At 35.6% G+C, this 27,154-nt stretch overlaps 1 protein-coding gene across 2 annotated transcripts; it reads left to right on the plus strand.

The window, feature by feature from the left end:
- On the plus strand, positions 1-26,536 carry Ankef1 (ankyrin repeat and EF-hand domain containing 1). Of its 2 annotated transcripts, XM_047542502.1 has the most exons (11): positions 1-283; positions 4,764-5,154; positions 9,789-9,988; positions 11,259-11,408; positions 12,314-12,437; positions 15,784-16,606; positions 17,836-18,062; positions 19,321-19,484; position 19,814; positions 20,722-20,858; positions 22,366-26,536. In XM_047542502.1, the coding sequence occupies exons 2-11, from the start codon at positions 4,809-4,811 to the stop codon at positions 22,522-22,524; spliced, it is 2,331 nt and encodes a 776-aa protein (XP_047398458.1). In that variant the 5' UTR covers positions 1-283; positions 4,764-4,808; the 3' UTR covers positions 22,525-26,536. The 2 variants fall into 2 exon arrangements, 1 of the variants encoding a protein (XP_047398458.1); XR_007107351.1 differs by lacking the exon at position 19,814.
- The last annotated feature ends 618 nt before the right edge of the window (positions 26,537-27,154 follow it).

Here is a 27,154-nt window from a genome sequence, read left to right on the forward strand (position 1 = left end):
CCGCCCCCTGCGCTCACCTGGCCGCGCGCTCGCCCTCCGCGGGCCCGGGGCCCATGGACACACACGCTCTTTCCGTCCGCACGCGCGCCTGCTCGCCGGCTCTGCCCAAAGGGTCCTGGTTGGATTCTGGGCGCCCAAGCCAGGCTTCCAGAAGCCAAGGTCGCGGCTGGGATTCCAGCCATAGCACAGAGAAAGAGAGCCCGGGCAGCCCCGGAACGCCCTCGCGGACCCAGGAGCATTGGTGCCCAGAGACCCGCGGCGCCTGATCGTCACGACGACTAAGGTGAGATGGGCACCTTGGACTTGCCACCAAGCCTTTCCTTGAAATTAGATCTTTATCCACTCCTTTCCCCTTCAGATTTTTCTGAGACTTAAAACTAAAAGGCTCAGTCGAGAAGCAACCCCCTATAAACCATCGCTTACTGTTGAGCTGAAACCCACGAAGTTTAATTTATTCATAGGGAACCTGTACTGTGAGACTTTGCTAAATACTTTGTAAGGATTATCTCATTCCCTATGCATCCAGCCGCATAAAGTGAGTACTATTATTATCACCAGTTTGCAGATGGAGAAACTGAGGTACAAACTAGATAGGTTGGTGTAAATAATGATACAAGGGTGGGAGGATCACAGAGGATTTCCTCCTCAAATCCTACACTCTGCACTGTGCCAAGCTTGTCTCTTTCTAATGAACCTCCCTGTTTATAGACCCGTTTGAGAATTTGACAAGCCCTGTGAGTCTCTCCCCATCAAGGAAAGAGGCAGCTGGACACACACACATATCCACTGATTTTTATATAATTTCAGGATATTCAGAGCCCAAATGTGCACCTCCTTCCCAAGTGAATACATTCTACTCTATTTTCTTTTGAAGTTGTCAATGTTGATGATTATTAGTTCAGAGTAGCCAAGATTCCTCAGGCCTTGCTGAAGAAAAGTACAGTGTGGTACATGTGATTACCCTCTTTTGGATCATACATGCTGTACCACTTACAGAGTACCCCAGGTTAGAGGGCAGGACTTTTGTTATTACTTCCAGGGGTGGCTTAACATTTGATTGTAAAGGATAGAGGAGAGGACACTGCTCTCTCCCCAGTGGGGCATTAGCTGGGAGGGATGGATTTCATAGTAAACCGACCCATGGACACTAATCACCATTGTAGCTTGACTGGAAAATGCTGTATCCTGCTAATTTGGGGAGGGACTAAATGGTATCAGAGACAAACATTGAAGCCTCTGATTAGGAAGTCTCTATCCTCTCAAATGAAGTGGCATTGACTCAGTACAATCAATAAGCTATTTAGGAGCATCTTATCCTATTCCATATATGTCATATGAATGTATGCAGTATGACAATGCCCCTAACGACAGTATGGCTACTAACCATAAAACAAGCCCTAAAGAGCAGCTGAAATAAATGTCATCAAGCCATGCAGCTAAAGTCAAGTGGATGACTCTGAAGCAGCTAATGGCTTTACTCAGACCCTGTTCATATGATGAATCTAACAAGTGACATTCTCTAATTCCTAGTCCTCCGTACATTATATAAACAGATCAGAAGGGAAAAGAGGGCTACAGCAAACAGGACATTGAAACCACCAACCTTGTGACCCCTGGTGTCCCAGCAGCAGAGGTGGAAACACTAAGAAAAAGCAGGCAAAGAATGAGGAGGGGGGGAAAAGAAGAATGGGAAAACAGCATGTGTTTGACACTGGTGGTTCCTCTTCTCCTTGACTTCCCCCAGTTTTAAAGCCCTGCAATTGCCAAAGACCTCATAACTCCCTGTAGATCAGGCTCAGATCTTTCTCCTAACTTCCTGAATTTTATATTGCTTCATGGAGTTTAACTTAGCATGCCCAATGATTCACTGTCTACACTACTTGACCAGTTTGGACCTTGTCCTGAGTACCCTGTCTCACACACAGGTATCTAATTGCTCAAACCAGAAACCTGAGAGTTTTCTTTGAGTCCTCCTTATTTTAACTTTCCATCATTACTTATTGATAAAGTAATTATCAAATGCCTCATATGAGTCAGGTTCTAGGTGGTAGAGGAATAATGGTAGTCAAAATATAGACTTTGTTCCATGAAGACTATAGTCGGGGGAGAGACACACAATGCATAAATTAAATATCTATCTAAACTGTTTTCAGAGAATCCATGCTTTGGAGAAAATAAAAAGGGGAAGAGCTAACATGGTGGCTGCAATTGAAATGCTGAGAAGCACCAATCAATGGAGATTCTGAGCCATGAGCACTCCCAGGAAGAAGGAACAAGAAATGCAGATTCCAGGGGCAGGAATGAACTTTTGTTCATAAACAAAGCCAGTGTGACCCAAGATCACTAAGTCAGGGGGGATTGGGGCAAAGTGAAGTCACAGGGGTAGGGAAAGATCTTATGAGACCATAGTGAGCAGTTTAGATTTATTCTGCTGCAGTGGAAAACTGTTGAAGTGCTTTTAGAGAACTTTTTGTCACCAAGGTGACATTCCACATCTTGATGGGGGTTTGAATTACACAGGTGCATACATTGTCAACCAAATGGAATAGCACATTTAATACTTATATGTTTCATTATATTCAAAATATGAAAAAAGCATAAATATATATTGAATTCCAGTTAAGAATATACATGCTGAAATATGTCTGCAATTTACTTTGAAATGGATCAAATATGAGCTGAACTAGTAGGTGTTAGAGTGGGTAAATAGGTAAAGCAAGTAAATCATTATTGGTAGGATCTCAGTGGTGGATATATGAGTGTTGAACACACACTTTTTGCTTAAAAGTATTTATCCAAAAATGTTGGGGGGCATGATCTTAACTAATCTACTTTTTAAAAAGATTATTCTGGCAATCGACTAGGGATCCAAGGGGACTATGTGGAACATGGGACAGATTAAAAGACTGGCAATTATTTGGCCTAGGATAATAGCACTGGGTTGATGTCAGAAAGTATGTTGGAGATATAGTTGGTGGGATTTATTGATGAATTTAAAAAGTGAGAAAGGGTCTGTGAGGGACAGACTGATTGAAGGATAACTGTAGTGTTTTAATCTGAGTGGTTAGATGGATGGCAATGTGGACGGTCAGGGTGCTCTCAAGAGTTCTGCTGTGAACATGTCGCATTATAGATGCCTATTAGATATCCAAGTGAGAATGAAGAGTACACAGGTGGATAGACTTTTGAACTTGAGGAGAGTCAGCAATGGCTGACCTGAGGATGAATAATCAGATACTGAAAACTGGGCCAAAGGTTAGGAGAAGGGATGAATCACCATGGGAGTTCCTGAGGATGGAGTCCTGATGACCTTGTTTCATGCACTTCAAAAATTAGACATTTAACAGAAGAACATGAGCCAGCAAAGGAGACTGAGGAGGTGTGGGGGATGATGTCAGAGTGGAAATAAGCATGGAGATGTCATAGTTGCTTAGAGAGACTTATTTGAAGAAGGATCATGTGATCAAAAGTGCAACTTCCTGCTATAGAGAATGTTAGATGAGTTTGTGGTTGGGGTGAAAGATGGTAAAGTTTCAGATTTTGTAGGGAGATGGAATCTTTCCATTGCAAATCTTAGAGGCCCAGTAAAGAACTGTATGTCAAAATAAGATCTGTCAAATCCTGAACATAAACTGGTATAATGAAACCCAGGGTTCAACTTGTTTCATCCATCTTTGCTTCTCTCCATCTTTCGAACATGTGCTTTCTCTGTGATAGGAAGGATAGCTCCTGAAGCCCCAGCCCCACACTTTATAGCTCAATAGCTTCAGTAGAAATAGTCTTTCCACATGGTTCTCACAGAAGGATTCCAAAAGACATTGATTGGCCAATGTTTGTTATGAACAAATGTTTGAGCAATTTAGTGAACCTAGAAAGAGGATTGGTTCATTCAAATGGGCCATGCAAAAGTCATAGACCCATTCTTGTGGCAAAGGACAGGAAGAACAACCCCATCCAAACTACCTAAAATGTATTCCCCATATGATAAAGGGGGTTCTTGTCCCAGAAAAATGAATGAAGGAAGAAAAGCAAGCTGGGTATACCTAGCATGGCCTACACTCAATTCAAAAGATCATGTTTCCATAACAAAATAAAAGGAGATAAAACTACATATGCTCATCATAATTTAACAGTGGGCTTCTTTTTGAAAGCTCATAGTTACTGAACAATTTAACTGCCTCATTCCCACTTAAGGTGACACGGAAATCATTCATCACAACTTTGGTATCTTACGGAGCCCAGTAGATTCCTGTTTGTAATGAGCACCTCAAAATCCTATACCTTCTTTTTTTTTTCTGTAATATTTTTAAACTACTAAACTTGTCTAATGTCTTCATGGTGGGGGACATGCTGGTATGGAGCCATATAGATGGGATCTCAAATTCTATTTTGGCAATTGTGTTAACTTCACCTTCTTTGAGAGTTTACCCATCAACTCTACCTCTAACATCTTGGATAAAATGGTAAAGCTGAGGTGAGGAGGGAAGGTTAAAAGAAGTACAGAAAGAGTCACCTAGCAAATGAATAATTAATTATGATGGGAAGGGTAAGTTTTATTTTAAAAATTCTAACTTTATATCAGATGAATATTTTTAAATTTATATATAATCCCTACTTTCTGAAATCATTTGCAATACATTATAACTCTTCATAAGAAACAGTCTCTCAGGAATATATACTTTTAAATATTGTAATTTAATAAAAATAAAGATGATACAATTAATCTGGAATTCTTTCTTTTCTTATTTTTTTAACTGCTATAGTTATTGTTTTAGTCCAGGAAGCATTTTTAGAGGGGCTGGTGAAGCATGTCTTTAGCAGATAAGAGACTTGAGAACTTGCAGATCTACAAAGTTCTTCAGTGTGTTCGGAACAAAGACAAGAAGCAGATAGAGAAGCTTACCAAACTCGGATACCCTCAACTGATCAATTTCACAGAACCTGTTGATGGACTCAGTGCTCTGCACTTAGCCTCAGTTTCCAATGACATCGATATGGTCAGCTTTCTTCTTGAACTTGGTGCTCACCCTGATGTGCAAGACCGAAATGGTTGTACTCCGACAATGAAGGCTGCAGAACTGGGTCATGAACTGTCCATGGAAATACTAGCCAAGGCAAAGGCTGATATGACTATAGTTGATAATGAAGGAAAAGGTAACAGTCCTCACCTTCTATCCAGAAGAATGCAGTTCAATTTGTAGCTAAAAATCAGTAAAATAGACTTTTTTGTTTTCCAACTTTAGAAGTGAAATTACTCATGGCTTTAAGTGAAAGGTTAGATTCTTACTCCTGTACCTAAGGATACTACATCCTCATAATTTATAACAATTTATATCTTAGGAAATCCCAGTTATGAGATCTGGCTCATTGAAAAAGGAAGTTAGTATTATATTAATCTATGTTTGGTGGTTTCTATTAAATGAAGAAAATTATCAACATTTCACATAGTAGTTTACCATAATCATAATTATTCTTATATAAATTCTCATTTAGGACAAAAGATGAAGCAGATTATTTTTATTATTCTTTACATTTTCAAACCTTGGTTAGTACTAGACCTAGGAGCCCAAAAGGATTTTGTCACCTCTCAATTGCAGTCTGACATAGGAAATACTTGTACCCATGAACTTGAGAGGACTAAGGTGGATTCTGGTATAAACTCCCAACTTTTTAGGGTGAAATTTTTAATGTACTTGGAAATGCGACTTGAGTCCTTAGACATGGTGTTTCAAGGATTATTCAGGTGAAAAAGCTGTACTTCCACATCCTATGACCTTCCCTACTGCCATCTCAAAACTGTGGTCTGGGGCTTCTTGCCTAAACAACTTCAGGTTCAGGCAAGTTGACCCAGTCTCATGAAAATCACCAACCTACTTCCCACCAGACTTAATATAAATAGTAAATTGAATCAGGTTTCCCAGAAAATTGCTGTAAGTGCAAACCCATTAACATCAGCTTTGCACTAGAAAAATGAATCCCATTTTATAATCCTAATATTTTCTGACAGGAGCAAAATCTACATGTGTAACTCTTTCCAGTCTTGATATTTGAGAGATGACTTGCTTAAAATAAGAGAACAAAGAAGAGGAAAAATTAAGAGAATCACATAACAAAATAAACTTGAGATGCATTTAAAAGTTAAATGTGATTTAAAATGTGGGATCCTGAAAAAGCAGAAGTCTCAAAGTTTTATAGAATACCATTTCAGTGTGTTTCATGGACCATTGAATCACTGTGATATTAAGAGGGTTTCATGCAAAATTGGTTCCACTATTGAATTTATTAGAGAACCATGGAATAAAACAAATTTAGATATGTATCTTTTACATTAGTAGACCAAAGATGTCAACATTTTCCATATTTATTTAGCCATGAATTAGTTTTTCCATATGCCATCAAATATACTTGGAACTTTATGGAATAAATGTTGAGGAATACTGTAATGGAGAAATTTTACTTTCTTAAGTTTGAAGCAAAAATGTAAGTCACATGCGAATCAAATTCAGAAATTTTATAGGATAAAGATCTAAAATTGTAAAATTTTTGAAAATCAAGGAAAAATCAGAAATAAGATCAAGTAAATATTTGTAGCAAATAGTATAGCCATATGGTTAATATTTATGCTTGTTCAAATGTTAAACCAGTCAAGGTTCTGGAAAATTATTGTATGAAAAAATAATCAGAAAGTCATGTGGGAAGAAATTGGAAACATAAAATGAAACTTGAAACAAGTGTAAAATCTTGTTTCCCACAGAATCTTATTAGTTGATTAGGTATAACTCATGGTTTGCCCGACTCCTGGTTTCATCCCGTCATCCTTGAGCCTAACTCACTTATAGCATCCTTAGCTGGGACGCCTCTTGCCAACTGCTTTGCTGATTCCACAGTAATCTCTCTGCCATTAACATCCCCTTTCCCATTCACTGATGTGTGACTCATTGTATGTAGTTTCTAGAGGATAAGAAAACTTTTAAATGGCTAAATGGATCTTTGGGAGGATGTGAGCTATGTTCTAGGCCTAAGCTACGCTTTCCTTCTGAATAATTTTACAGAATATGGAGATGGTAAAAGCCCTAAGCCAAAAAGTTCTTTCATGTGTGTCGTCCTAGGAAATTAATTGCAGTATCAGAAATTATTCTCTTTAAGAGTTACACTAGTAGTGTTTCTTACAGCATCCATTTAATCAGTTCTCCCATATAAAGAAATACATACCCAATCCTAAATGTAGTATGCCAGTTCTATTTTAAAATACAATTTTTTCTCTTGTTTTTTTGTTCAGTTTTGAAAAGTTGATTCATATTCTTTGTGGTTTAAAGAGTCAACCTATATAGACTTTTAACTATGAATTGCATGTACCATAATTATAATCATTACAAAATATCCATTCCATAAATGCCTTTGGGACTTTAGTAGTAAATTTAAACTCATCTGGTGTGTTTAGGGTTTTTTGGTTTTGGGGTTTTTTTAAATTGTCGTTTTGTTGCTTTGGCCAACTCCTGTCTTCTATGTCTTGTTCTTTGATTTTCTATTTTCAGCTATGTTCTTGAACACCTTTCTTTCTCTAAGTGTTCTTAGTAACCTACTTTAGGTATATCTGTTTATATGAAGTATATTTACATTTTTTATTTTCAGATAAAATTTTTTTTATTTTATTGATAGAATTTGTTCACTTTCTCTGAATGTCCCATAGGTTTGACTTGAGAATTATTTATTTTATATTATGAAGGTATAATTTGTTTAATACATAGATACATAAAAATATTTTCCTAGATGATCTACATATTCACTTTATTTTGCATATATATTTTTATTCTAGATGTATTTTTCTAAATAGTCTGTTTATGTTCTCTTAAGGGTAACTTCATAGTTTTCCATTCCTTTAAACCTGCTTATTGAGTTAGCACCTTCAACTATACTCCTGATTCATTGATTCTTTATTAAGAAAGATGAGATCTGTACAGTTTGCCCTTCCTCTCACCTTGTATATGTCCCTTATACCACTCAGTTTTAGACAATTATCTTTCTATGATTCCCTTTAGAATTTATTATAACAAAAACCTGACCCTTAAATATCTGAACCTCCAACAGTAAAAGGAAAAAAAAATTCTTATATTATCTGAACTTCCCTCTATTCTCTCCAAATTTTTGTTAAATTATATTATTTCTAGGCTATAATGAATTACAATATTCTTTTCTGTATCTAGAATTCCTAAGGTAGTTTTGCTTTTGTTCTGTGGTTGAAGAGATTCTTTAAGTCACATATTTTCTATTGATCTCTTGGTAGAGTCGCTTTTTACAATCAAGCAGTTTAGCACACTCCTTTGGATTTCTATCCCTGATTTCTTAATCTTAAATGTGCCTGTCAGTTTTATGTACAATCTATGTCTTCAAGCATGGAGTGTTGTTGTGGCAAATTCTGGAGGCCAGCCTGACTTTTCTCCTTTAGACATGAGTTGAGTTTTTACCTGGATGCTCATAGAATGCTTTCTTTACAAGCTTTACCTTGGCATGTCTTGTTGATTGTTCTTAATCAATTTTTTCTGTGGTACAGGGTTTCCTTTCAATCTTAGATTCAGGTTTTTCTGTTCCAGAAAATTTTGCTCTATCTCTATATAGTTGAAAGCCAATTACAAACATGTTGATTCTTCTTTGCCTCTGGACTCTTCCATCATCTCAATTATATTTTTCTTTGTTTTTCCTTCCTTTCCCTCCCCATGGTTTTGGCAGTGTCTGCATTCCTTTTTCCTGTTTTTAATTTGACTTTCATTTCTTTTAGTGGTTTTATTTTTCTTTACTATTGCTTCCCTAAGTTCTGACTCAAGTCCATCTTTTTCTTCTGTTCATCTTCTATATTCCTCAGTCCTTCTTTTTGGTCTTGGTCTATCTTTGCACTTCTATTTTAGAACAAGTTGCTATTTTAGAACAATTTCTTTGCTGACATAAGAACCAGGTCAGTCAATAATCTTTCATTGGTATATTTTTCTCTAGTATGTATTTTTTAACCTGGCTTTCATTATCAAGTTCCTTACTGTACCTGGCTTTCATTATCAAGTTTCTTAACTTTCTTGCAGAATCTTTTTCATTCTTTTTGGTCATTTCTTTTTGGTCATTGTGCCTCTTTGAATGAAGCATGCTTTTGGAGAGAGCTCATTGCAGAGTCAGTTTAGAATTTGTTGGCTAGCCAGGACTTGCTTACCAACTCTGCCCCAGGATTATAACAATGCCACTGATATGATGTAATACATTTTCTACATGGATTATGTTGATGGCATATATGTTATATTTCCTGGGTATGGAGATTTAGTATTTTCCTAGCTTCGGTGGAACAAAATGATTTGCCCAAGTGGCAGAGCTGCTTGCCATCTAATTTTTCATCTCACTGCTATTATACTGAAAGCCTGCCCCCTGGGATCCAGTTCAGCGGGATCCCAGCCATTCACCATACATCTCTGCAAATTCCAACAAGGGACACTTGGGGTATGGACTCAAAGATGCCAAATCTTAACAGGGGCTCACATGTGAATGCTCCAGTTTCTCCTGAACCCAGCTCCTATAACATTTAGTTCTGTTTTCTAACCTAATAACGGATCAAATTTCTCAGTTTTTATTTTTCTGTTTTGGTATTTTAGTTGGTTTCAGAAGGGAAACTAAGGCAGACATACCTTTGCTCTATCATCTTTAACTAGCTAAACACAGATTTTCAAATGATATTTTTTTTCTTTCCTATCATATTCAAATATATGTAGGCTGTTAACTAAATACTCTTTGGGGATTCTATTCTTCTGCAGGTGTTTTGTTTTACTGCATTTTACCTACAAAGCGGCATTATCGTTGTTCTCTGATTGCCCTCGAACATGGTGCAGATGTCAACAATTCTTCCTATGAAGGAAAACCAGTATTCCTTAGAGCTTGTGAAGAAGCTCATGATGTTAAAGAGATGTGCCTGACATTTTTGGAAAAAGGAGCCAATCCCAATTCTATCAACTCAGTATGGCTATCCCTGTGATTATATTTCTTTTTTCTATTACAGTGTCATATTAGTATAAATTTTGCATTTAAGTATGGTAGAATTACCCTGTCAGCTTAGAGATTTTTTCAAATGCTTGAAAATGATATACTTCGTTATCTTTATATTGTTGTGATTCCACAGTCTACTTCCTAATTATATTTGGAAAATTGTTATTTATTATGCATGTCAAAATATAATGATAATAAATATAAAATATAAATAATATATAAAATATAATGATATTCCTACAGTGGTAGGAAATAGTAGAAGAGGTATCACTGATGCCTAAGAAAATTTATCCCTTCTTGAAAATAAAAGATGTATTCTGCTGTTTCTTATGGTATACTCTGTTTCTACATTTGAATTGTCTAATTTTATTGAGTTTTCTTTTAGTTGTCATTTCTAGAATCACACACACAAAATATATTTTCTTCTCATTAGAAAACACCCATGACACCCTCCCAGTCAAAAACTCCCCCTTACTGCCCACTGACTAAAGAGAAAGGTCTAAATTGCTTTACCTGGACTTCAAGGGTATGACAGACCAGTCTCCTGCTAGCATTGCCATCTTAAAATTAAAAGCCTGTGTTCACCACACTCTCCCTGAGCATTTCTGCCTGTGTGCATCCTAACCTTCAAGGACCAAGCTCAATCTTATCTTCCCCTGAATGTCTCTTTCACCTTGGAATTCCTGTAGAAGATATATTGTTATTCCAGGGGCTTACAAACTTCATCATGGATCCCTAATGAAATGAACCCAAAATAATTTTCTTATGTACATATAAATATACCATAGTGAATCCTACCATCACGTATATCCATAAGAATGGGTACAGAATAAAATGTATTCCATGCTTGTATAATTATATCAAAATGAATTCTACTGTCATGTATAACTAAAAAGAACCAATAAAATAAGTAAAAGGTTTTAAGCAAAAAAATAAATAAATAAAATAAAAATAAAAACCCATGACCTAATTTTAGCATATATGACACCCTTTTCTTCCATTTTTGCTTTATTTTCTTTTCAAGAAGGACATCTTTTTTGCATGGTGTTCTCACAGGGACATGCAGAGTGAACCTGACTCTGATTTTAAAGTTCTGTGTTTTGAACACTGACCCATTATACATCCTTAATGTAGAGAACAAAACTTGTCAGTGTAAAGCTAAGGTCAAATGGATTCAACCCATATTTATAATAAATGCGTTATTTAACATTTAAACAACACTGGATCTGTTTCATATTCAGTCCACAGGTCGTACAGCTTTAATGGAAGCATCAAGAGAAGGGGTGCTGGAACTAGTTCGGGGAATGCTGGAAAGAGGAGCTGAAGTGAATGTATTTGACAATGATAGACATAATGCTGCTCATTTTGCTGCCAAAGGAGGCTATTTTGATGTAATAATCTGCTCTTTGCTTTAAAATTGTTATAATTTGCTATGATTTTCTTTTTCTTTTTTGTGTATCATATAGGTTACACTAAGGCAGTATTTTTTTTTTTTTTAGTTACCTGTGTTGTTTTACATCTTGATTTCCTTAAATCAAAAAAAAATTTAACTTTAATATACTTTAGCTCTTTATTCAGGTTTATCTACTGGCTGATTTATTCACTGAACGTTACCAATAAAATTTGTCTATATATTTGACATTTAAAATTTCTGCCAACTGGGACTACCCTATTTTGTGCCTCCCTTATGTCTTAGAATCTTCAAAATATGGTCTGATCTCAAGGGAATGCCATCATTCCCTTGTCTCCCTACTGGATGCGCTCATCTAATGATACATCTGATTTTAAAACTCAGAATACTCTGACATTTTAGCAAAGAACATGTCATGGATACAGTGGCCTTGCAGAAACAAAATGAGAACTAATGCTATCCTTATCCTACTTTTTTAAATTCTGAATTTAAAATATTTTTAATCTGTTTTCTTTGAGTTTTGGCGTGGTTGCTTTTACTTTATCTGTTTTCTTAAATTGCTTAGTGACTGAAATGATAGTGCCCCAGCTGAATATAGCTTTTTCTATATTCTGAATCACTGCTCTTAGATAAAACTTTTGGTGATGATGGCTGTGTCCTAATATGATCTGTACAAAATAGTAGCCACTTGTGACTTTGAGCATTTCAAATGTGGCTAGGAATGAAACTTTTAATTTAAAAAAAAATTTAATTCATTTCCATATGAATTTTCAATAGCCACATGTAGCTAATAGATAACATACTGGGTAGTGCAGGCTAGGTGACAGTCTTCCTTCAGCAAATGTTCATTACTGTTCCTCACAATCTCCACTGTTTATTTTGCAGATATTGAAGCTTCTCTTTGCCTACAATGGAGATGTGGGGTTGATTGCAATGAATGGGAACACGCCACTTCACTATGCTGCCATGGGTGGTTTTGCAGATTGCTGTAAATATATAGCTCAGCGAGGTAAAATTGTCTAGCAGTTTTGTGTATAAATTATTTATGGTTTACCCATTTCACTTGGTAGTTGCTTATCTTTTTCAATAGCCCACCTTACTCATGCAGAAAGAAAATTGAAATTGTTTTCTTATAAGATATTCTATTGAACCATGAATTGTCTTAAAAGTGATAAAATCCATTAAATCCATTAAAAGCGATAAAATCCATTTTCCCTGAATGTTTGGGTTATTGTTAAAAACCTAAAGGGGATATTTCCTGAGTTAACCAAATATTAAAATGCTTATAGTTGATTAAATTTATTACTTTAAAAGTGCCAATATCAATTTAAAAGAAAAACATTGAAAATCATTTCCTTTAGTCTGAGTTTTTAGTTTAAAAATAGTGTGTCATGTCAATGGAAAGATAACCTTTTTGAATATTTCTAGGGAAATATTGGGAGGTACATTAAATAAAAGGAAAATTTTCATAGAACATTTAAAATGTAAGCAGTATTTATTTTTTATTTCCTGTAGTTTTTAAGCAATTATGAATTTAGAAGTACAAACTGTATTATGTGTAGTACAGCATAATGAATTCTGTAAATTAAAAATATTAGCAAGTTGAGTTCAAAGGTATGGATATTTTTCTTTTGAATGTACCTCAAAAGTTTAACTTTTAATAGAGATAGAATTATATTTTCTGAATTTTATGTTTTTTTCCAATTTATGAAAAATAGACAAAAATGTAAAGTCCAATAACTTTCTAATAAGCAGAAAAAGTATTTTTCTGTCTTCCACCCAGAGAATTTTAGAAGTCATTAGGACCTAAGGTTTCTACAGTTCAAACATTAAGAAGTCTACATAACTAATAGTATAATAATTGATCCATTTTTTTTATTTTTATAAGTTTATACTCCCCACTGCAAATAATAAACCCTTTTTTTTAAATAAGGAAATAAAGATAAATCAAATACAATTTTTATCCTCTCAAACTTTCTTATTGGTCTTTGTCTAAAATCAATCACCATCTATCAGTATTTTTTTCTGACATCTCACTTTTTAACACTGTGTATTTCTAAAAATTAACTATTATCCTGGTTTGAGGCACACTTCTTAAACTTTCACATGTGGCCTTATTTCTTATTGGGACAAAATTCATCACACACGAGTTCTGTGGTTTTCATGTTCCTGGGCTAACGTCCCAGAAAGCACATCAAGAGCAAAGGGCAGAACTTGGGTCATGGGAAAAAGCTTTGTCAGTGATTCAGAAAAGATCTGTCTTTCTGGAAGGATCCTAAGCCTGTATTTCTAAAGTTAATATCTGAAAATGTTCTAAATTCTGTCGAGTGTTTGAAAATACAAACATGTCACTAGATCCTATACTGGTGTCTCAGATCCATAGCAGAAGCTACATTTCCATCTTTAGAATCCTATCTAAGGCAATCAGAGAAGCCAAAAACCATTAGCAGTGAAATACTCATTTCTGAATTAACTTCCTGGGGTCTCTGTACTTAAATGTAAAGCACTCGTAAAGCACTGGATTCTTTTCCCACATTAAAATGTCTTCCTTGATATGTTGGAGTCTTTTATCCATATCAAGGTTCCTAACTAGGAGGACACTTGCAAAAGTGGGCAAGCTAAAGCTGGTCTAAAATTCTTTGACCCTTTGTGCTGGGGTGGCTTCAGAGGTGTAGGAAAAACAACAACAACAAAGACCAGATTCCCTGAATAAGCAAAATAGCTTAGGAAAATGAGTAGACTTGCATTATTATGTAATTACTATGCTATGGACTTCCACTATTGAGACCATTCTCACGACCCCTTCCTTTCTCAATAAAATAAATCACTATTCTTAAAACTGTCTGATATAGCCAGGCATGGTAGCACATGTGACCGGGGAGGCCGAGGCAGGAGGATTGTAAGTTCAAGGCCATCCTCAGCACCTTAGCAAGACTCTTTCTCAGAATAAAAATGAAAAGGGCTGAAGAAGTAGCTCCGTGGGAGAGAGCCCCTGGGTTCAATCCCTAGAATTGAAAACACACTCACTCACACACACACACACACACACACACACACACACACAGAGAGAGAGAGAGTGAGAGAGAAGCAACAACAAAAATCCCACTGTCTAATACAGAAATTTTAGAATCTTTATTGACTAAATACCCCTTTCTAATTTTTTCTATCACTAAAAAATTATTAGCCTTAGTGTAAATATGTAAGATTTGACAATACAAAAGTATGAATCTTGAAAAACATTGCCAAGCTTTTCTTTTTTCTTTTTTATTGGGCACCCCCCCCTTTTTTTTTTTTTTTTTCGGTTTCCAGTTGTCTTTTTTCTTCTCTCAAATACACAAAACTAAATATTCTGAACCCTACAGCGGCCATCTATGCAAGCATCTTTTTGACAAGGAATTAAAACCATAAAGTATTGGAGGATCACGTTTGCATACAGCTACCTGTACATTTTGATTAGTATCTGATTGGATGATAATCCTTTGATTATGTGATATTGGCCAAACAACAGCTTAACCTTCTAAATTGGAAACACCAGAAAGAGCCTCTTTATAGTCGAATTATTTATACACATGAAGAAATTTTAATACCTCAAGACACATTAGAACACAACCTTTTTGGTGCTGCTAAGTAGATTCTCTGATGCAATCAGAAAAGTTTCATTCTTTGGGGAATGTTTACAAATAACATTGATCTCATGATTTTAAGTAAGAAACCAAAAAGGAAAGTGCATTTTGATGTCTAAGTTGCACACAAATATAAAGCTAGAATTCTCAGATTTGATTGACAAAATTAATTTTCCTCTGTAAAGATTGCTTTTATGACCTCACCACAAAACAGTGAATTAGTATAAATTACCTTAATTTAATGAAGAATACAAGTAAAATATTAATGATTTCTTTTTGAAATCACTCAAGAAGAAACAGGTGTTTGTCAACATTCCAAGCTGATAAGGTCCTAAGTAAGCTGTTTCAATCCAGACACTTTTCTCCAAATCCCAATGTACTCTTGTTCTTTTCCCACTGATATAAAATCTCCTCAGCAAGTATCCTATTTAATATTTATTTCAACTATATTTTTATCTAACTTTTCAATCTACAGGGATTAAATCTCTCCTTTGTGAGCAGACATAAATTATAAACTCATCTCTATCAGAATTCATAGAAGTGAAGCCACAGGGGAAAAAATGCAACTTAATTTCATAATTTTACTAGCTAGCTGCCCTTTTCTCTGTGTATATATAATTTTAGGATGAACTTTTGACTAATGACCCAAAACTGAGAAAATATCTGGATGATGATGTAGGGCCATGCAGCTGCCTTGACAACCATTGGTAACAATGATGTTTTGTGTTTTAGGATGTGACCTGAAATGGAAGAATTTAGATCACAGAACTCCCAGGGCTGTGGCCAAAGATGGAGGCTTCAAAGCAGCAAGCAAAGAAATTCGACGAGCTGAGCGAATTGCTAATAAATTGGCCAAACCGGGAGTCAAAAATCCCAATCCCATGTGGGCCCTCAGACTACATGATTGGTCCGTAGAACATGAGGCCTTCCTTCGGGAATCCTTTTCCTTTGTGGACAGAGGCAATGGGACGGTCTCCAAGGAAGACTTTGTGTTGACCCTGGAGGATAAGCAAGATTTTGCAAACTCTGAACAACTGGCCTTCATAGCTCAACTTCATGAAAAAACCCGGGATGGTGGAGTCAACATTAATGATTTCTTTAAAGGAACCAAATACTTAAGCAAGTCTTTCGTCTTGGGATCTTTTGGGCCTAAGAAAAAGAAAAGAGGAATGGGCAAAAAGGGACGGAAAGGCAAATTTGTTTTACCCCTCCCAGTCTGCGTCATTCCTGAGTATGCATTTCCATTTAGGCCAGATGGTGGGCCTCCGTATTTCATGATTGAAACCTACCAGAATGTAACTGATTGCAGCCGGTTTAATCAAGATCACCCACCAGAACATCCCATTCAGGATGATTCTGCTTGGTACATTGATGATCCAGGGAAAGTATTTTCAAATATTAATTTTGTCACCAGGGCTGGGGACCTGGCATCTCTGAAAAAGGCTTTTGAAGCAGGAATACCTGTGGATATGAAGGATAATTATTACAAAACACCACTAATGACAGCATGTGCAAATGGAAACATAGATGTTGTCAAGTTTCTTCTTGAAAAGGGGTATGTTTTGTGTGTGTGTGTGTGTTGAGTGAGGTTTAAGTTTTTATGAGTGTTTACATTTCAAAGAAGTAAAAGAAGGTCATAAACATTCAGCTCAGAATTTTAATAGTATGGGAATGTGCTTCAGTAATTAAATAGATCTTACATGAGGATCCAGGCTAATGACAGCATAGAATTGTGTGTGTAAATGACATTTTGCCAGTGACAGTTGTATAGAAAGTAAAGCCAAATAAGTTTTAACTCTGGGATTAGAAGGTTCTTCTAACAATCACTGTTTTCCTGTGACAGGTTGACTTAGTGTTATCTCAGAATCTTACCTGGATGGTGTGTGGAGTTAAAGCTTTTTGCTTTGTGGGGATTCCAACAAAGTCAAACAAGGGGGGTGATGGACAGAGTAACTAAGAACATGTTTTCATTCCTCTACAACCCACCGTCCTCCTTCAGAGGGGGCATTTTTTTCCTTGGTTCATTTATAAAAATCTTTAAAATATCAAAACATGATGCTTTTATTTAACTTTTAATACTAAAAAAGTTGCTTCTACCATACTTGTATAACCTGGGCTAAGTTTCTTAACATTTCCATGCCTCAGTTTGCTCATTTCTCATGTAATGGGACTCTAGTAGGACTCATCTCAGAATTTGTAAATGATTAAAGGAGTTAAATTATGTAGTGCACTTGCTGGTGCTGTCATTGCACACTTGGAAAATGTATTAATGTTATTATTACTGTAACATTTAATGTCAAAGACTCAAGTTTGTATATTATCAAAAGAAAGGTTGAAAAAAAAACGAAGGAGAACTTGAACTTTTGGATAGGGAAATACTAACAAGCACTAGAATTTTAAATAATATATAGGAATGCTTTGAATTCTAATAATGAGGATTCATTTAAAATCTTACAATGTGCTAAAGAAGTAGACACAAAGTGGAATAATATAAATTTTATCTTTTATAACAATTTTTATGTTCACTGGATCCAGTTTTATAATTTTCCTGGATTTTAACCTTTTCAAAAATTGTAGGTATCTTTAAAGCTAAACAAAATGTATATGTACACAAAGTGAAGACTGACAAGTAATGCAGAACAAAGAGATTATAAGAAAAGTTATGGCACAGGGTTAGCAAATTAACAACTTGATAAAACTATCTGAAATTATACTTCACCCTTTTAATTTCCAGTACTTAGAGCAACCACAATTTTTAGTTTGTGTATCTATCTTATTTTATAGGGCAAACGTTAATGCAACAGATAATTTTCTGTGGACTCCACTACATTTTGCATGCCATGCAGGGCAGCAAGACATTGTTGAGCTGCTTGTTAAGTCTGGAGCTGTAATAGATGCAGTTTCAATCAACAACTCAACCCCCTTGAGTCGAGCCATTGAAAGCTGCAGACTGGATACTGTAAAATACCTGCTTGACATTGGTGCTAAATTCCAGCTGGAAAATAGAAAAGGTATGTGCTCATATTATTGATGGTGGGGTTAGTGAAGGAGAATTTTTGTTAAGATTCCCTATCCCTCCATTTCTGTTCTGATAGAACCATGTTTCCCCTGGGATACTGGTGCAAACACAAGCCTTAAGTAAATATTATGAAAGTTCTTCTTATACCCAGTGCTTCTCAAAGCATTGATTATTAAAGGGACAGTTCTTTATGCAATCTATTAGGGACTCCTATTTTTATAAAATACAATAAAAATGATTTAGTAGAAAAATGAAATGGGAAAAAAAACATGAAATACAAGCTCAAACTTCTTAATCATCAGATTCGGATAACAGAGTTCTTGAAAAAGAGTTTATAGTTATATAATTTCTTAACACTTAATTTTTGTGGTTATTTCACTGTGGATCAGGAACCATTGTTTCGTGGACCGGAAGTAGTTTGCAGGTCACAATCTGAGTTATCACTGTTATAACTCTTAATTCAATGCTTAATTCCTAATGATTGGCATTCTAGGGACTCTGTAGACATTGGATTCCTCTGAACAGCTGGACAAAATGATTTCTGAATTGAGGCTTCCTTGCCTCTAGGAAGTAAACAGATGTCCAACCCTATGTCATAAATGCCACAAAGGAACAATGAAAACATCGTTTGAATAAATACTTGAGTTCCTTATGTGGTAGTGTCATTTTCTTATATTGGAACCCATTACCTCTTTTGGCTCTGAGATAGTGCTCATGCCTCTGACTGCTTCAGGCTGTCCCTGAGTCACAGGTAGAACTGCACCAGGCTGACCTGATGATAATTACAGGTAACATAATACCCAACCACCTTCCTAAGCACTTGTGAGCAAGCACCAACTTCCCCAGGCCTTTTGGAATTTACCTCCTTACAACATGGAAAAGGGAAGATTAGTTAAAATTATCACAGAAAAGGAAATGTGTGCAATGTGGGGAGAAAACCATCAGTTGGATATTCAAAATATAATCTCATATTTCCAATCCACTTTTTAAGAAATGGGGTTAAAAATTTTTAAAAGATATTAATTTTTGTGTCAGTAAATGGTGCTTTAAAACCATGGGGTTTTATGGCAGGGCCCACCTTCAAGGATATCTGATCTGCTTTGTGAATTTTCACTCTTATCTTTAGTAATCACCCTGACTCTACATGCCTGGAGCTGTGATGCTGAGAGTTGTTTTTTTTTTCTCCCCTGCATGGTTTATCATTAAGTCCACTTATTATAACTCTAAATTTATGTTTATGTTTTAAACAGGGCATACTGCCATGGATGTTGCAAGGGCCTATGCTGATTATAGAATAATTGATTTGATTAAAGAAAAGTTAGATAACTTGCCTAAAACAGCAGAAAATCAAAAACTGAAAGGCAAGCCACCTCCTAAATTGAAGACTGAAGGTCCTGAAATTAAGAAAGAAGAGGTAAAAAAAAGAGCTCACTTACCCATTAGTAACTGGAATTCATTAAAAACTTGTTGGGGGCTTGGTGGGCAGCAACATTATTTACAGATTATAAAGCATGGACAAAGTCATATGCAGTGCATACTCTCAGCATGGTTATACAGTACATTTAAAGAAATATCTAGCAAGAAGTTTCCAATTACTGAACACTATAGAAAGTGCTCATTGAAAACAATCCACACAAAACCAAATATAATTAGGATGTTGAAAAAAGAAATAGTATTGGAAATATATACATTTGGTCCTGCATTATACAGATTTGATGTCATGGCCCAAGTAGGGAAGGAGAGGGTTTTGAAACCTTATGAAAAATGAAGTAAAGCACGGTTTTCCTTACTTTTTGATCTCATAATCTTTATTGCCCACCTTCTTCCTTGCCTCCACCCAGGAACTTTAATGAATTCCATTGAACTCTGGGATATTTAGCCACTTGTAACTTGGATATTCAGCAAAGTGACTCTAGCAGATTTCAGATGTGCCAGGTTGACTGTACCTGGTAATCTGGAGTGGTTTAGGAAACTCTAAACTGCCAGCACAAGGTTGAGGTTGTTGCCTGGGAATTAACCGGGACATCAAAAGTTTGCCATTATCAAGGAATGTGCATATTCCTAGTTTGGAAGCTTCTTTTAAGAATTCTTAGAATTCTTAAAATTCTTAATTCTAAATTCTTAAAAGAAAAATTCTTGCAAGACAAAAGACTAGGAAAGAAAGAAGGAAAAATTCTCATGCCATCAAATCGAAAAGGGTTGGAGAAATGTCAATGGTAGGGAAATAGAAAGGGATTGTAGGCAAACAGGATAAAGTACCACTATGGAGGATAACAGAATAGTAAGAGGTGAAGAAATGTCAATCAGCTGGGGCTTCACTACCCAGGCGTTATCATTTTAGGAGGATTTCATCCTTCTCCTTAATGAACAGTCACAGGTCAAGGGTAGATATCTTGAAGACTTGTGTGATCTTTTACTGATAGTACAAATTGAGTTAAACAAAGCAAAGTAATATAAAAATATTCTATTTTATCTAAAATTGTATCTCGTTTAGTAGTATTTTTTTTTTCTGGTTTCAGAGTAAGATATAGAACAACAAATAATAAAATTAGAAAGTGAATACCAGTTTTGAAAGATATAGAAAAACAAACAATAATATTAGAAAGTGAATAATGGTTTTGAAATTTATAGTTTTAAAATCTTGTTTCCAGGAACCACTTCATCCATTTATGGTATGCCAGTCATATCGGAGGAAAAGAAAATACATAGGGATAATGTGGTTTATCTCAATTCATTGATTACCAGGGGCTATACCAAGAAAGTAGATATCACATTTATTCCACAAAGGGTAAGTACTTTGGAATGATGGAGCTCAAAATTTTATTTTACCAATGTTTTCTATGCAGAACATCCAAACAAATGTACAAAATTTATCTTTCAATAGTTACTGTTTGCATGTGTTCTTTTGCCAGGTTCTCCTACTTTCAACCCATGAAATCCATCTGTTGGTTTCTAATATCTGGTTCCCTCTGTTAGTATTTCTCTATTGACATTTAAATTTTCCTTAAAAGTCTTCTTTGGTCATTGATATGCCCTATAGTCACTTAGTAACAAAGTTCTATTGATATTTTACATTGGTACTTCTCAGACCCAGGCTTCCTTTAAACTCACTACTAGTATCTCACTTGGGAATTTCATACTAATTAAGACTAGATATATCTAGGGGTCTCTTAAAACATCTGCAGTTGTGGATGAATCTATAGTTGGAATTTTGGAGGAGGAGTTGTCTTCCTAACACACATCAAACCATACTGAATAAGCATTGCCTCCTGTTATGAAAATAATTTTGATTTCCACATAAGACATAAAGGTAGTAAACTCAGATGATTTTCCAATTCCTTTGCTTTCCTGTTTTAACGTGATAAATGAGCAGCAGCTAGTCTGAGGATAACTGGCCAGAAAATCAATTCAAGAACATTTCTGAGCTCCTTTCCCATATAGACACCAACAGAAGTAGTGAGGTTCATCTAACCAGTGATGTATATAAGAGTGGAGAAAATGTTAAAAATACATTTTTGGAAATAAATTTGATAATTTCAACTTATAAAAAGCTTCTTAGAATGGAACCACTATTTTATCCAGTTATCCCACTCCTCAGTTTATACCCGAAGGACTTAAAAGCAGCATACTGTAGTTACGTAGCCACATCAATGTTTATAGCAGCTCAATTCACTATAGCTAAACTATGGAACCAACCTAGATGACCTTCAACAGATGAATGGATAAATAAAATGTGGCATAGATACACAATGGAATATTAACCTTAAAGAAGAATGAAATTATGGCATTTGCAGATAAATGGATGGAGCTGGAGAATATCATGCTAAGCAAAATAAGCCAGTCCCAAAGAACCACAGACCAAATGTTTCTCTGATATGTGGATGCTAGTTCACAATTGAGGAGAGGTGGCTAGAGAGGAATAGAGGTACTTTGATTAGACAGAGGGGAGTGAAAGGAGGGGGAGGGATTATGGAGGTAGGAAGGACAGTGGAATGAATCAGGCCTTATTATCCTATGTGCATATATGATTATACAACCAGTGTAATTCTATATCATGTACAACTACTCCATTATACTCCATTTGTGTATGATGTGTCAAAATGCATTCTACTGTCATGTATAACCTATTAGAACAAATTTTTAAAAAAAGCTACTTAGGCCAGGGGTTTAATTTAGTGGCGGAGCACTTTCCTGGCATGCACTTAATTAAAACTGTATATTGATATTGTCTGGAGACTAGCACATTCACTGACAGTATGCTCAATAGCTGTTCTGGGTCTGGTGGTTTATTTCAGATTTGGAGTCCTGAAGCCACAACAGCCGAGCTGATCAGGAAAAGGGAACTACGGCGGGAGAGGTTTACTTATGAGGTGGACTTTGAGGATTTCATGATGCCTTTTCAGAAGAATATCACTGAAAAAGCCCAAGCATTGGAAGCTTCTCTCAAGATCTGAATCACAGTAGTTTCTTCTTAGGGTAAATGAATGCTTTGAGGTACAGGAACTGAACTTTGGAGAAAGTCAATATTTCTATCGAAGGCAAAATCCCCCAATGAAGCATTCATTACCAAATATTTGTTTTTTCTTTAACAACTATAAATATTCTGAGATGCATAGTGAAGGTGTGTTTTATTTTACAATGAATGGCATGTTATTGTGGATAAATCCCACAATCATCCAGAATGCAGTGGAATATCTGGCATTTGGGCATAAACATTGCTGTCAAAAATTTTTATCTGATGTATGCTATAGTAAAGATATAATTCTAGTGGAAATTGATGAAAAGTTTAATGTAAGGAAGAAGGGGCATGCAGTCATTTAAGAAAGGAGTTTGTTTCTCACACACCATTATAAGTCATGTGTCTTAGATACCTTGGGCCAAATAAACTTTGAACACCCACTTCCCTTCCCACTCTGGGATTCTAGGGCTCTCAGGCCTGATTTCCAAATGCCAGAGGGCTACCTGTAGCACTTAACTTGAACAACAGAGCAGAAGTACCAGAGAAATCACAATCCCCTTGAAGCAGCTCTCAGATAGTGAATGAATACATTCAGATCCCTCATCCCTCCAGTAAGATTTTTCTGAAGTACACATTCTCCCTGACTCCTAGAGCAACACTGGGATTAAGGTCAAGTTTCCCACAGTGGTAACTGGTTTGATACCCTTCATTACCACTTTTCTTTCCCTGTCCCATTCTTTGCTTCCTCTGCTAGTTTTTATTGACATTACCTCCCAAACACACCTAATCTTTGTCTCCCATTTGCTCCTGGAAGGGCCTAAACTAAGACAACACCTATGGTATTAGATATGATGCTGAGGCTCATAGTAAAAAATTTGAAAATGCATTCCCTTATCTTCTGTTTACTACAAAATAACCATTTTTCCAGTATGGAGAATCTTCCCTCAGAGTCTCTTATCTGCAATTGAGAGGCAGTTCAAGTGGTATTCATATAATAATTGGTACTTTGAACAGAATTTCTAGATGCCAGGAAAAAATATGAGAATGTCTAAAGATTACCATTGTGAATTACACTTAAGGGAAAAGAACATCTGTGGTGGGGGACAGGAGGGAAAAGGAGGATTTAAGACACCCAGCATGAAACCTTACAAGTGCCTTCTGGGATCTGGGTCTGGGGTCTGTTTATACATGGAAAGAAGTATGTAAGGGGTCTGTTAGATAAACAGTGTTGGTATGGATGGATGGATAAATAGATGAAGGATTTAATATACGCATGTATGTGTGTATAAATAGATGAAGGATTTAAGTATGAATGAATGGATAGATGATAAAATTAAAAAGAGTTCATTTATATGATTGTAGGGACTGCTGACTGGGCAAATCCTGATTTGTAGTATAAACCATCAGGAAATGCAGGCTGGGATCCCTTGAATAATTACTCTCCCTAAAGTCCTCCAGTGGAGTTTCTTCTTTCTCAGGGAAACCTCAGTCCTGTTTCTATTCTTAAATATTTCTTCTGCATGTACTTCCTAAAAGCAAAGAAAGTCATTTACATAACCATATTTACAACTATTGAAATTTCCACTGTAATTAATGCAACTGATAGGATCAGCTCTCACCAGATTTTTGAGGATGATCTCTTCCTCAAAAATCAACTTATTGTAGATGTTCAACTTATTGTATAAAGTCAACTTATTGTAGATGTTCATGGCCTCTATACAATTCCATCGCAGTAACATCTGATATTAGTGTTTGATTGAGTTACGAGGTACTATAACTTAGCCAGGTTGAGACATAATATGGATCACCTTTGGAGGTGTACTACTAGAGTAAATAGCAAAGGCATTGCCCAAACGGGGAATTGCAGTGGGTGCTGTGTAGGAGTCCCAGAAATATTTATAAAAGTTCCATCGACAGGAGGAGTTCATTTTAGAACCTGTCTCACCAGAGGACAGCAACTTCAGAATACAACTGTCAGCCATATACTGATGAAATCTGTCTCCTCTAGCCTCTTCCTTGTTTTCCAACCATGAAGGGATCTTTAACAGTAGCCAGTCGGGAAAAAGACAGAGGAAAGGGGAGCTATGAACCAGGCCCACCTCTCTGGAGAGAGGGCTGAGCTGGAGTTGCTTGCAAACTTTGTCACTTAGAGCCCAGAGATTCACTCTTAAACAGAAACTAAACCTTATTTGTTTAATGAGGTTTAGGTTTAGATTATTTTTTCCATTTTGTAAAAAAATTTCATATTTGTAGACAAGTTGGAAGAATTTTATAAATTATTCCTATATACATTTATTCAGATTATCTAAATGTTAGTCATTCACCACAATTTATTGATCTCTTTTTCACTATATATATTCTGTGAGAGAGAGAGAGAGTAATTTTTTCTGAACTATTTGAGTATTGAATGAAGATGTGTGTTTTTCCTAAAAGCAAGGACATTGTTTCACATAACAGTATTATAAATGTCAAAATCAGGAAAGCAACAAATGAACTATAAAATCTACAAATCTTTTTCAGGTTTTTGCTATTATATCCTAAAACAAAATATCTAACCTAAAACAAAAGTAAAATCCCAGGTCATGGGATGCATTCATTTGTCACATCTCTTCGGTCTTTTAGCTTAAAAGTCTCTCTTCTTGTTATTATTCTAATAACATTAGTATCTAAGAATATAGACCAGTTATTTTATCAGATATACCTCAGTTTTGCTTTGTCTTATATTTCTTCAAGAATATATTCATGAGATGTGTTTTCGGCACCATAGATGTGATATTTCAATCTTCTTTACATTATCTGAATAGGTACATGATGTTGATATATGATGTCAATTTTGTAAACTTCGATTCTTTAGAGTGATATCCACCTAGTTTCTCTATTACAGTAAACATTTTTCTCTTTACGTTTACTAAGTATCTCATGGGTAGATCTTTGAAACTGTGAATTTTCTTTTATATCCATAAATTTCATTAATTTTAATATTCATTGATGATACTTTCCTAGAATGAGTGTTAAAGGGACAATAACCATAAGATAATTTTCCAATCTCATCATTATTTCCATTTCTTAGTTATCTTTCTGCTGTTGAGCAGAGCTTTCTTTTCTCCAATAATTTATGTATTTAAATAAGTATGGGCTCATTACTTTCTTATTTAACAGGTTATAATTGTAGGAACCCACTCAACACTCCAGTGCTGGTAATTTATCCAACAGCAGCAATTTCTAGGAAGTAAGGCTGCCATAAGTTCCTCTTTAGGACTAGCCTGCTTCTAGGGAAAAAAACACAAATAAAACTATTCCAAATTAATTCTCAAGGAGTGTGAACTTTCTGGTCCTGAAGGTGACAAAAGAACTACTTGCACCTATGTAGATAAACATTATCAAGAACTTTATTGTCTCCTGTTTGTTTTCCTGAAACCTCACTGATCTTTCAAAAAAATCCACTCATTCTCACATAAACACCCTCTCTACCTCTCCTTTCCTATTTTTAAATTTGTTTAAATTTTAAAAAGTGTTGTAATTGTACATATCTGTGGGATATAATGTGATGATATATAAGCCCCAAATTGTAACTACCCCTTTGAGCTACTCATCACAATATGATAAGGAATGCGTGCACACTGCACACATAAATAAATTCTTTTCTCCTATTTATCTGCCTTTTGTTAGTTTTATTCACAGACCCCCCCAAATGCTGAACCTAAGAGGGTAGAGGAAAAGTTTATCTTCTCCTATGTAATTCTTTACTACGATTACTTTTGTTGATGCTCTAATGTCCCTGATTTGGCCATGGAAAATAGACTCCTGAGAAGCAGGCATTTTGCTTCTGAAAATAGCTTTATTTCTTGAATACAATGGAAAATGTTCACACACAGTTTCATTCATAATGAGAAAAATGAATCTGCAATAGCAGATCTTCAGAGATTGTAGTGCTGTTTTCACCCTAGTGAGTACTCTTCAAGTGTCAGCCTGACAAATACTGCTGTACTGTGATCACCTTCAGCCATTTGTAGACATCCACTGAGAGAATGTGTCAATGCTATGTCCAATTAAACCTCTTTCCCCATTTATGATATGTTTGCATTTATTTTAGAGGCTCAGCAACATGTTTGAATGGAGACTGTGAGGGGCACTTTCAAGTTTCTGGGTTTATTTGGCATTTATTGCTAAAACCTAACAGCAAAGCCAAAATTCTAACAATAGCCTGTAAGAACATCAGTGCTATTCAAAGAATAAGTAGTTCATGGACCAACAGCAGCAGCAGCATCTGGGAGCTTGGCCCCTTCCCCCAAAATAATCTACATAAGCATAAAAAAGATTTTATAGAGGAGATTTTCTTGGCCTAAGGAGACAGTGTTGATGATAAATGAACAAACTACATTTTAAGTAGTATGTATAATAATGGAATTGTAAATATGTAACTAATTTTTCTGTTTTAAAATTATGAATTATCTGACATTTGTTTTATTTTGACTTGCCTAAATTTTCTATTTTTCTTTTTTTACAATCAACATATACGTTGTAATAAACAAAAATGTATTATTTTGAAAGAGGAAGAAATAGTAGTTGACACAGAAGTCCAAAATACCAATGTGATTTTACTAGTATTTTCCTCATTTTTCCTT

Source organism: Sciurus carolinensis, chromosome 2 (genome assembly GCF_902686445.1).
Source record: "Sciurus carolinensis chromosome 2, mSciCar1.2, whole genome shotgun sequence".
Classification (NCBI taxonomy): Eukaryota; Metazoa; Chordata; class Mammalia; order Rodentia; family Sciuridae; genus Sciurus; species Sciurus carolinensis.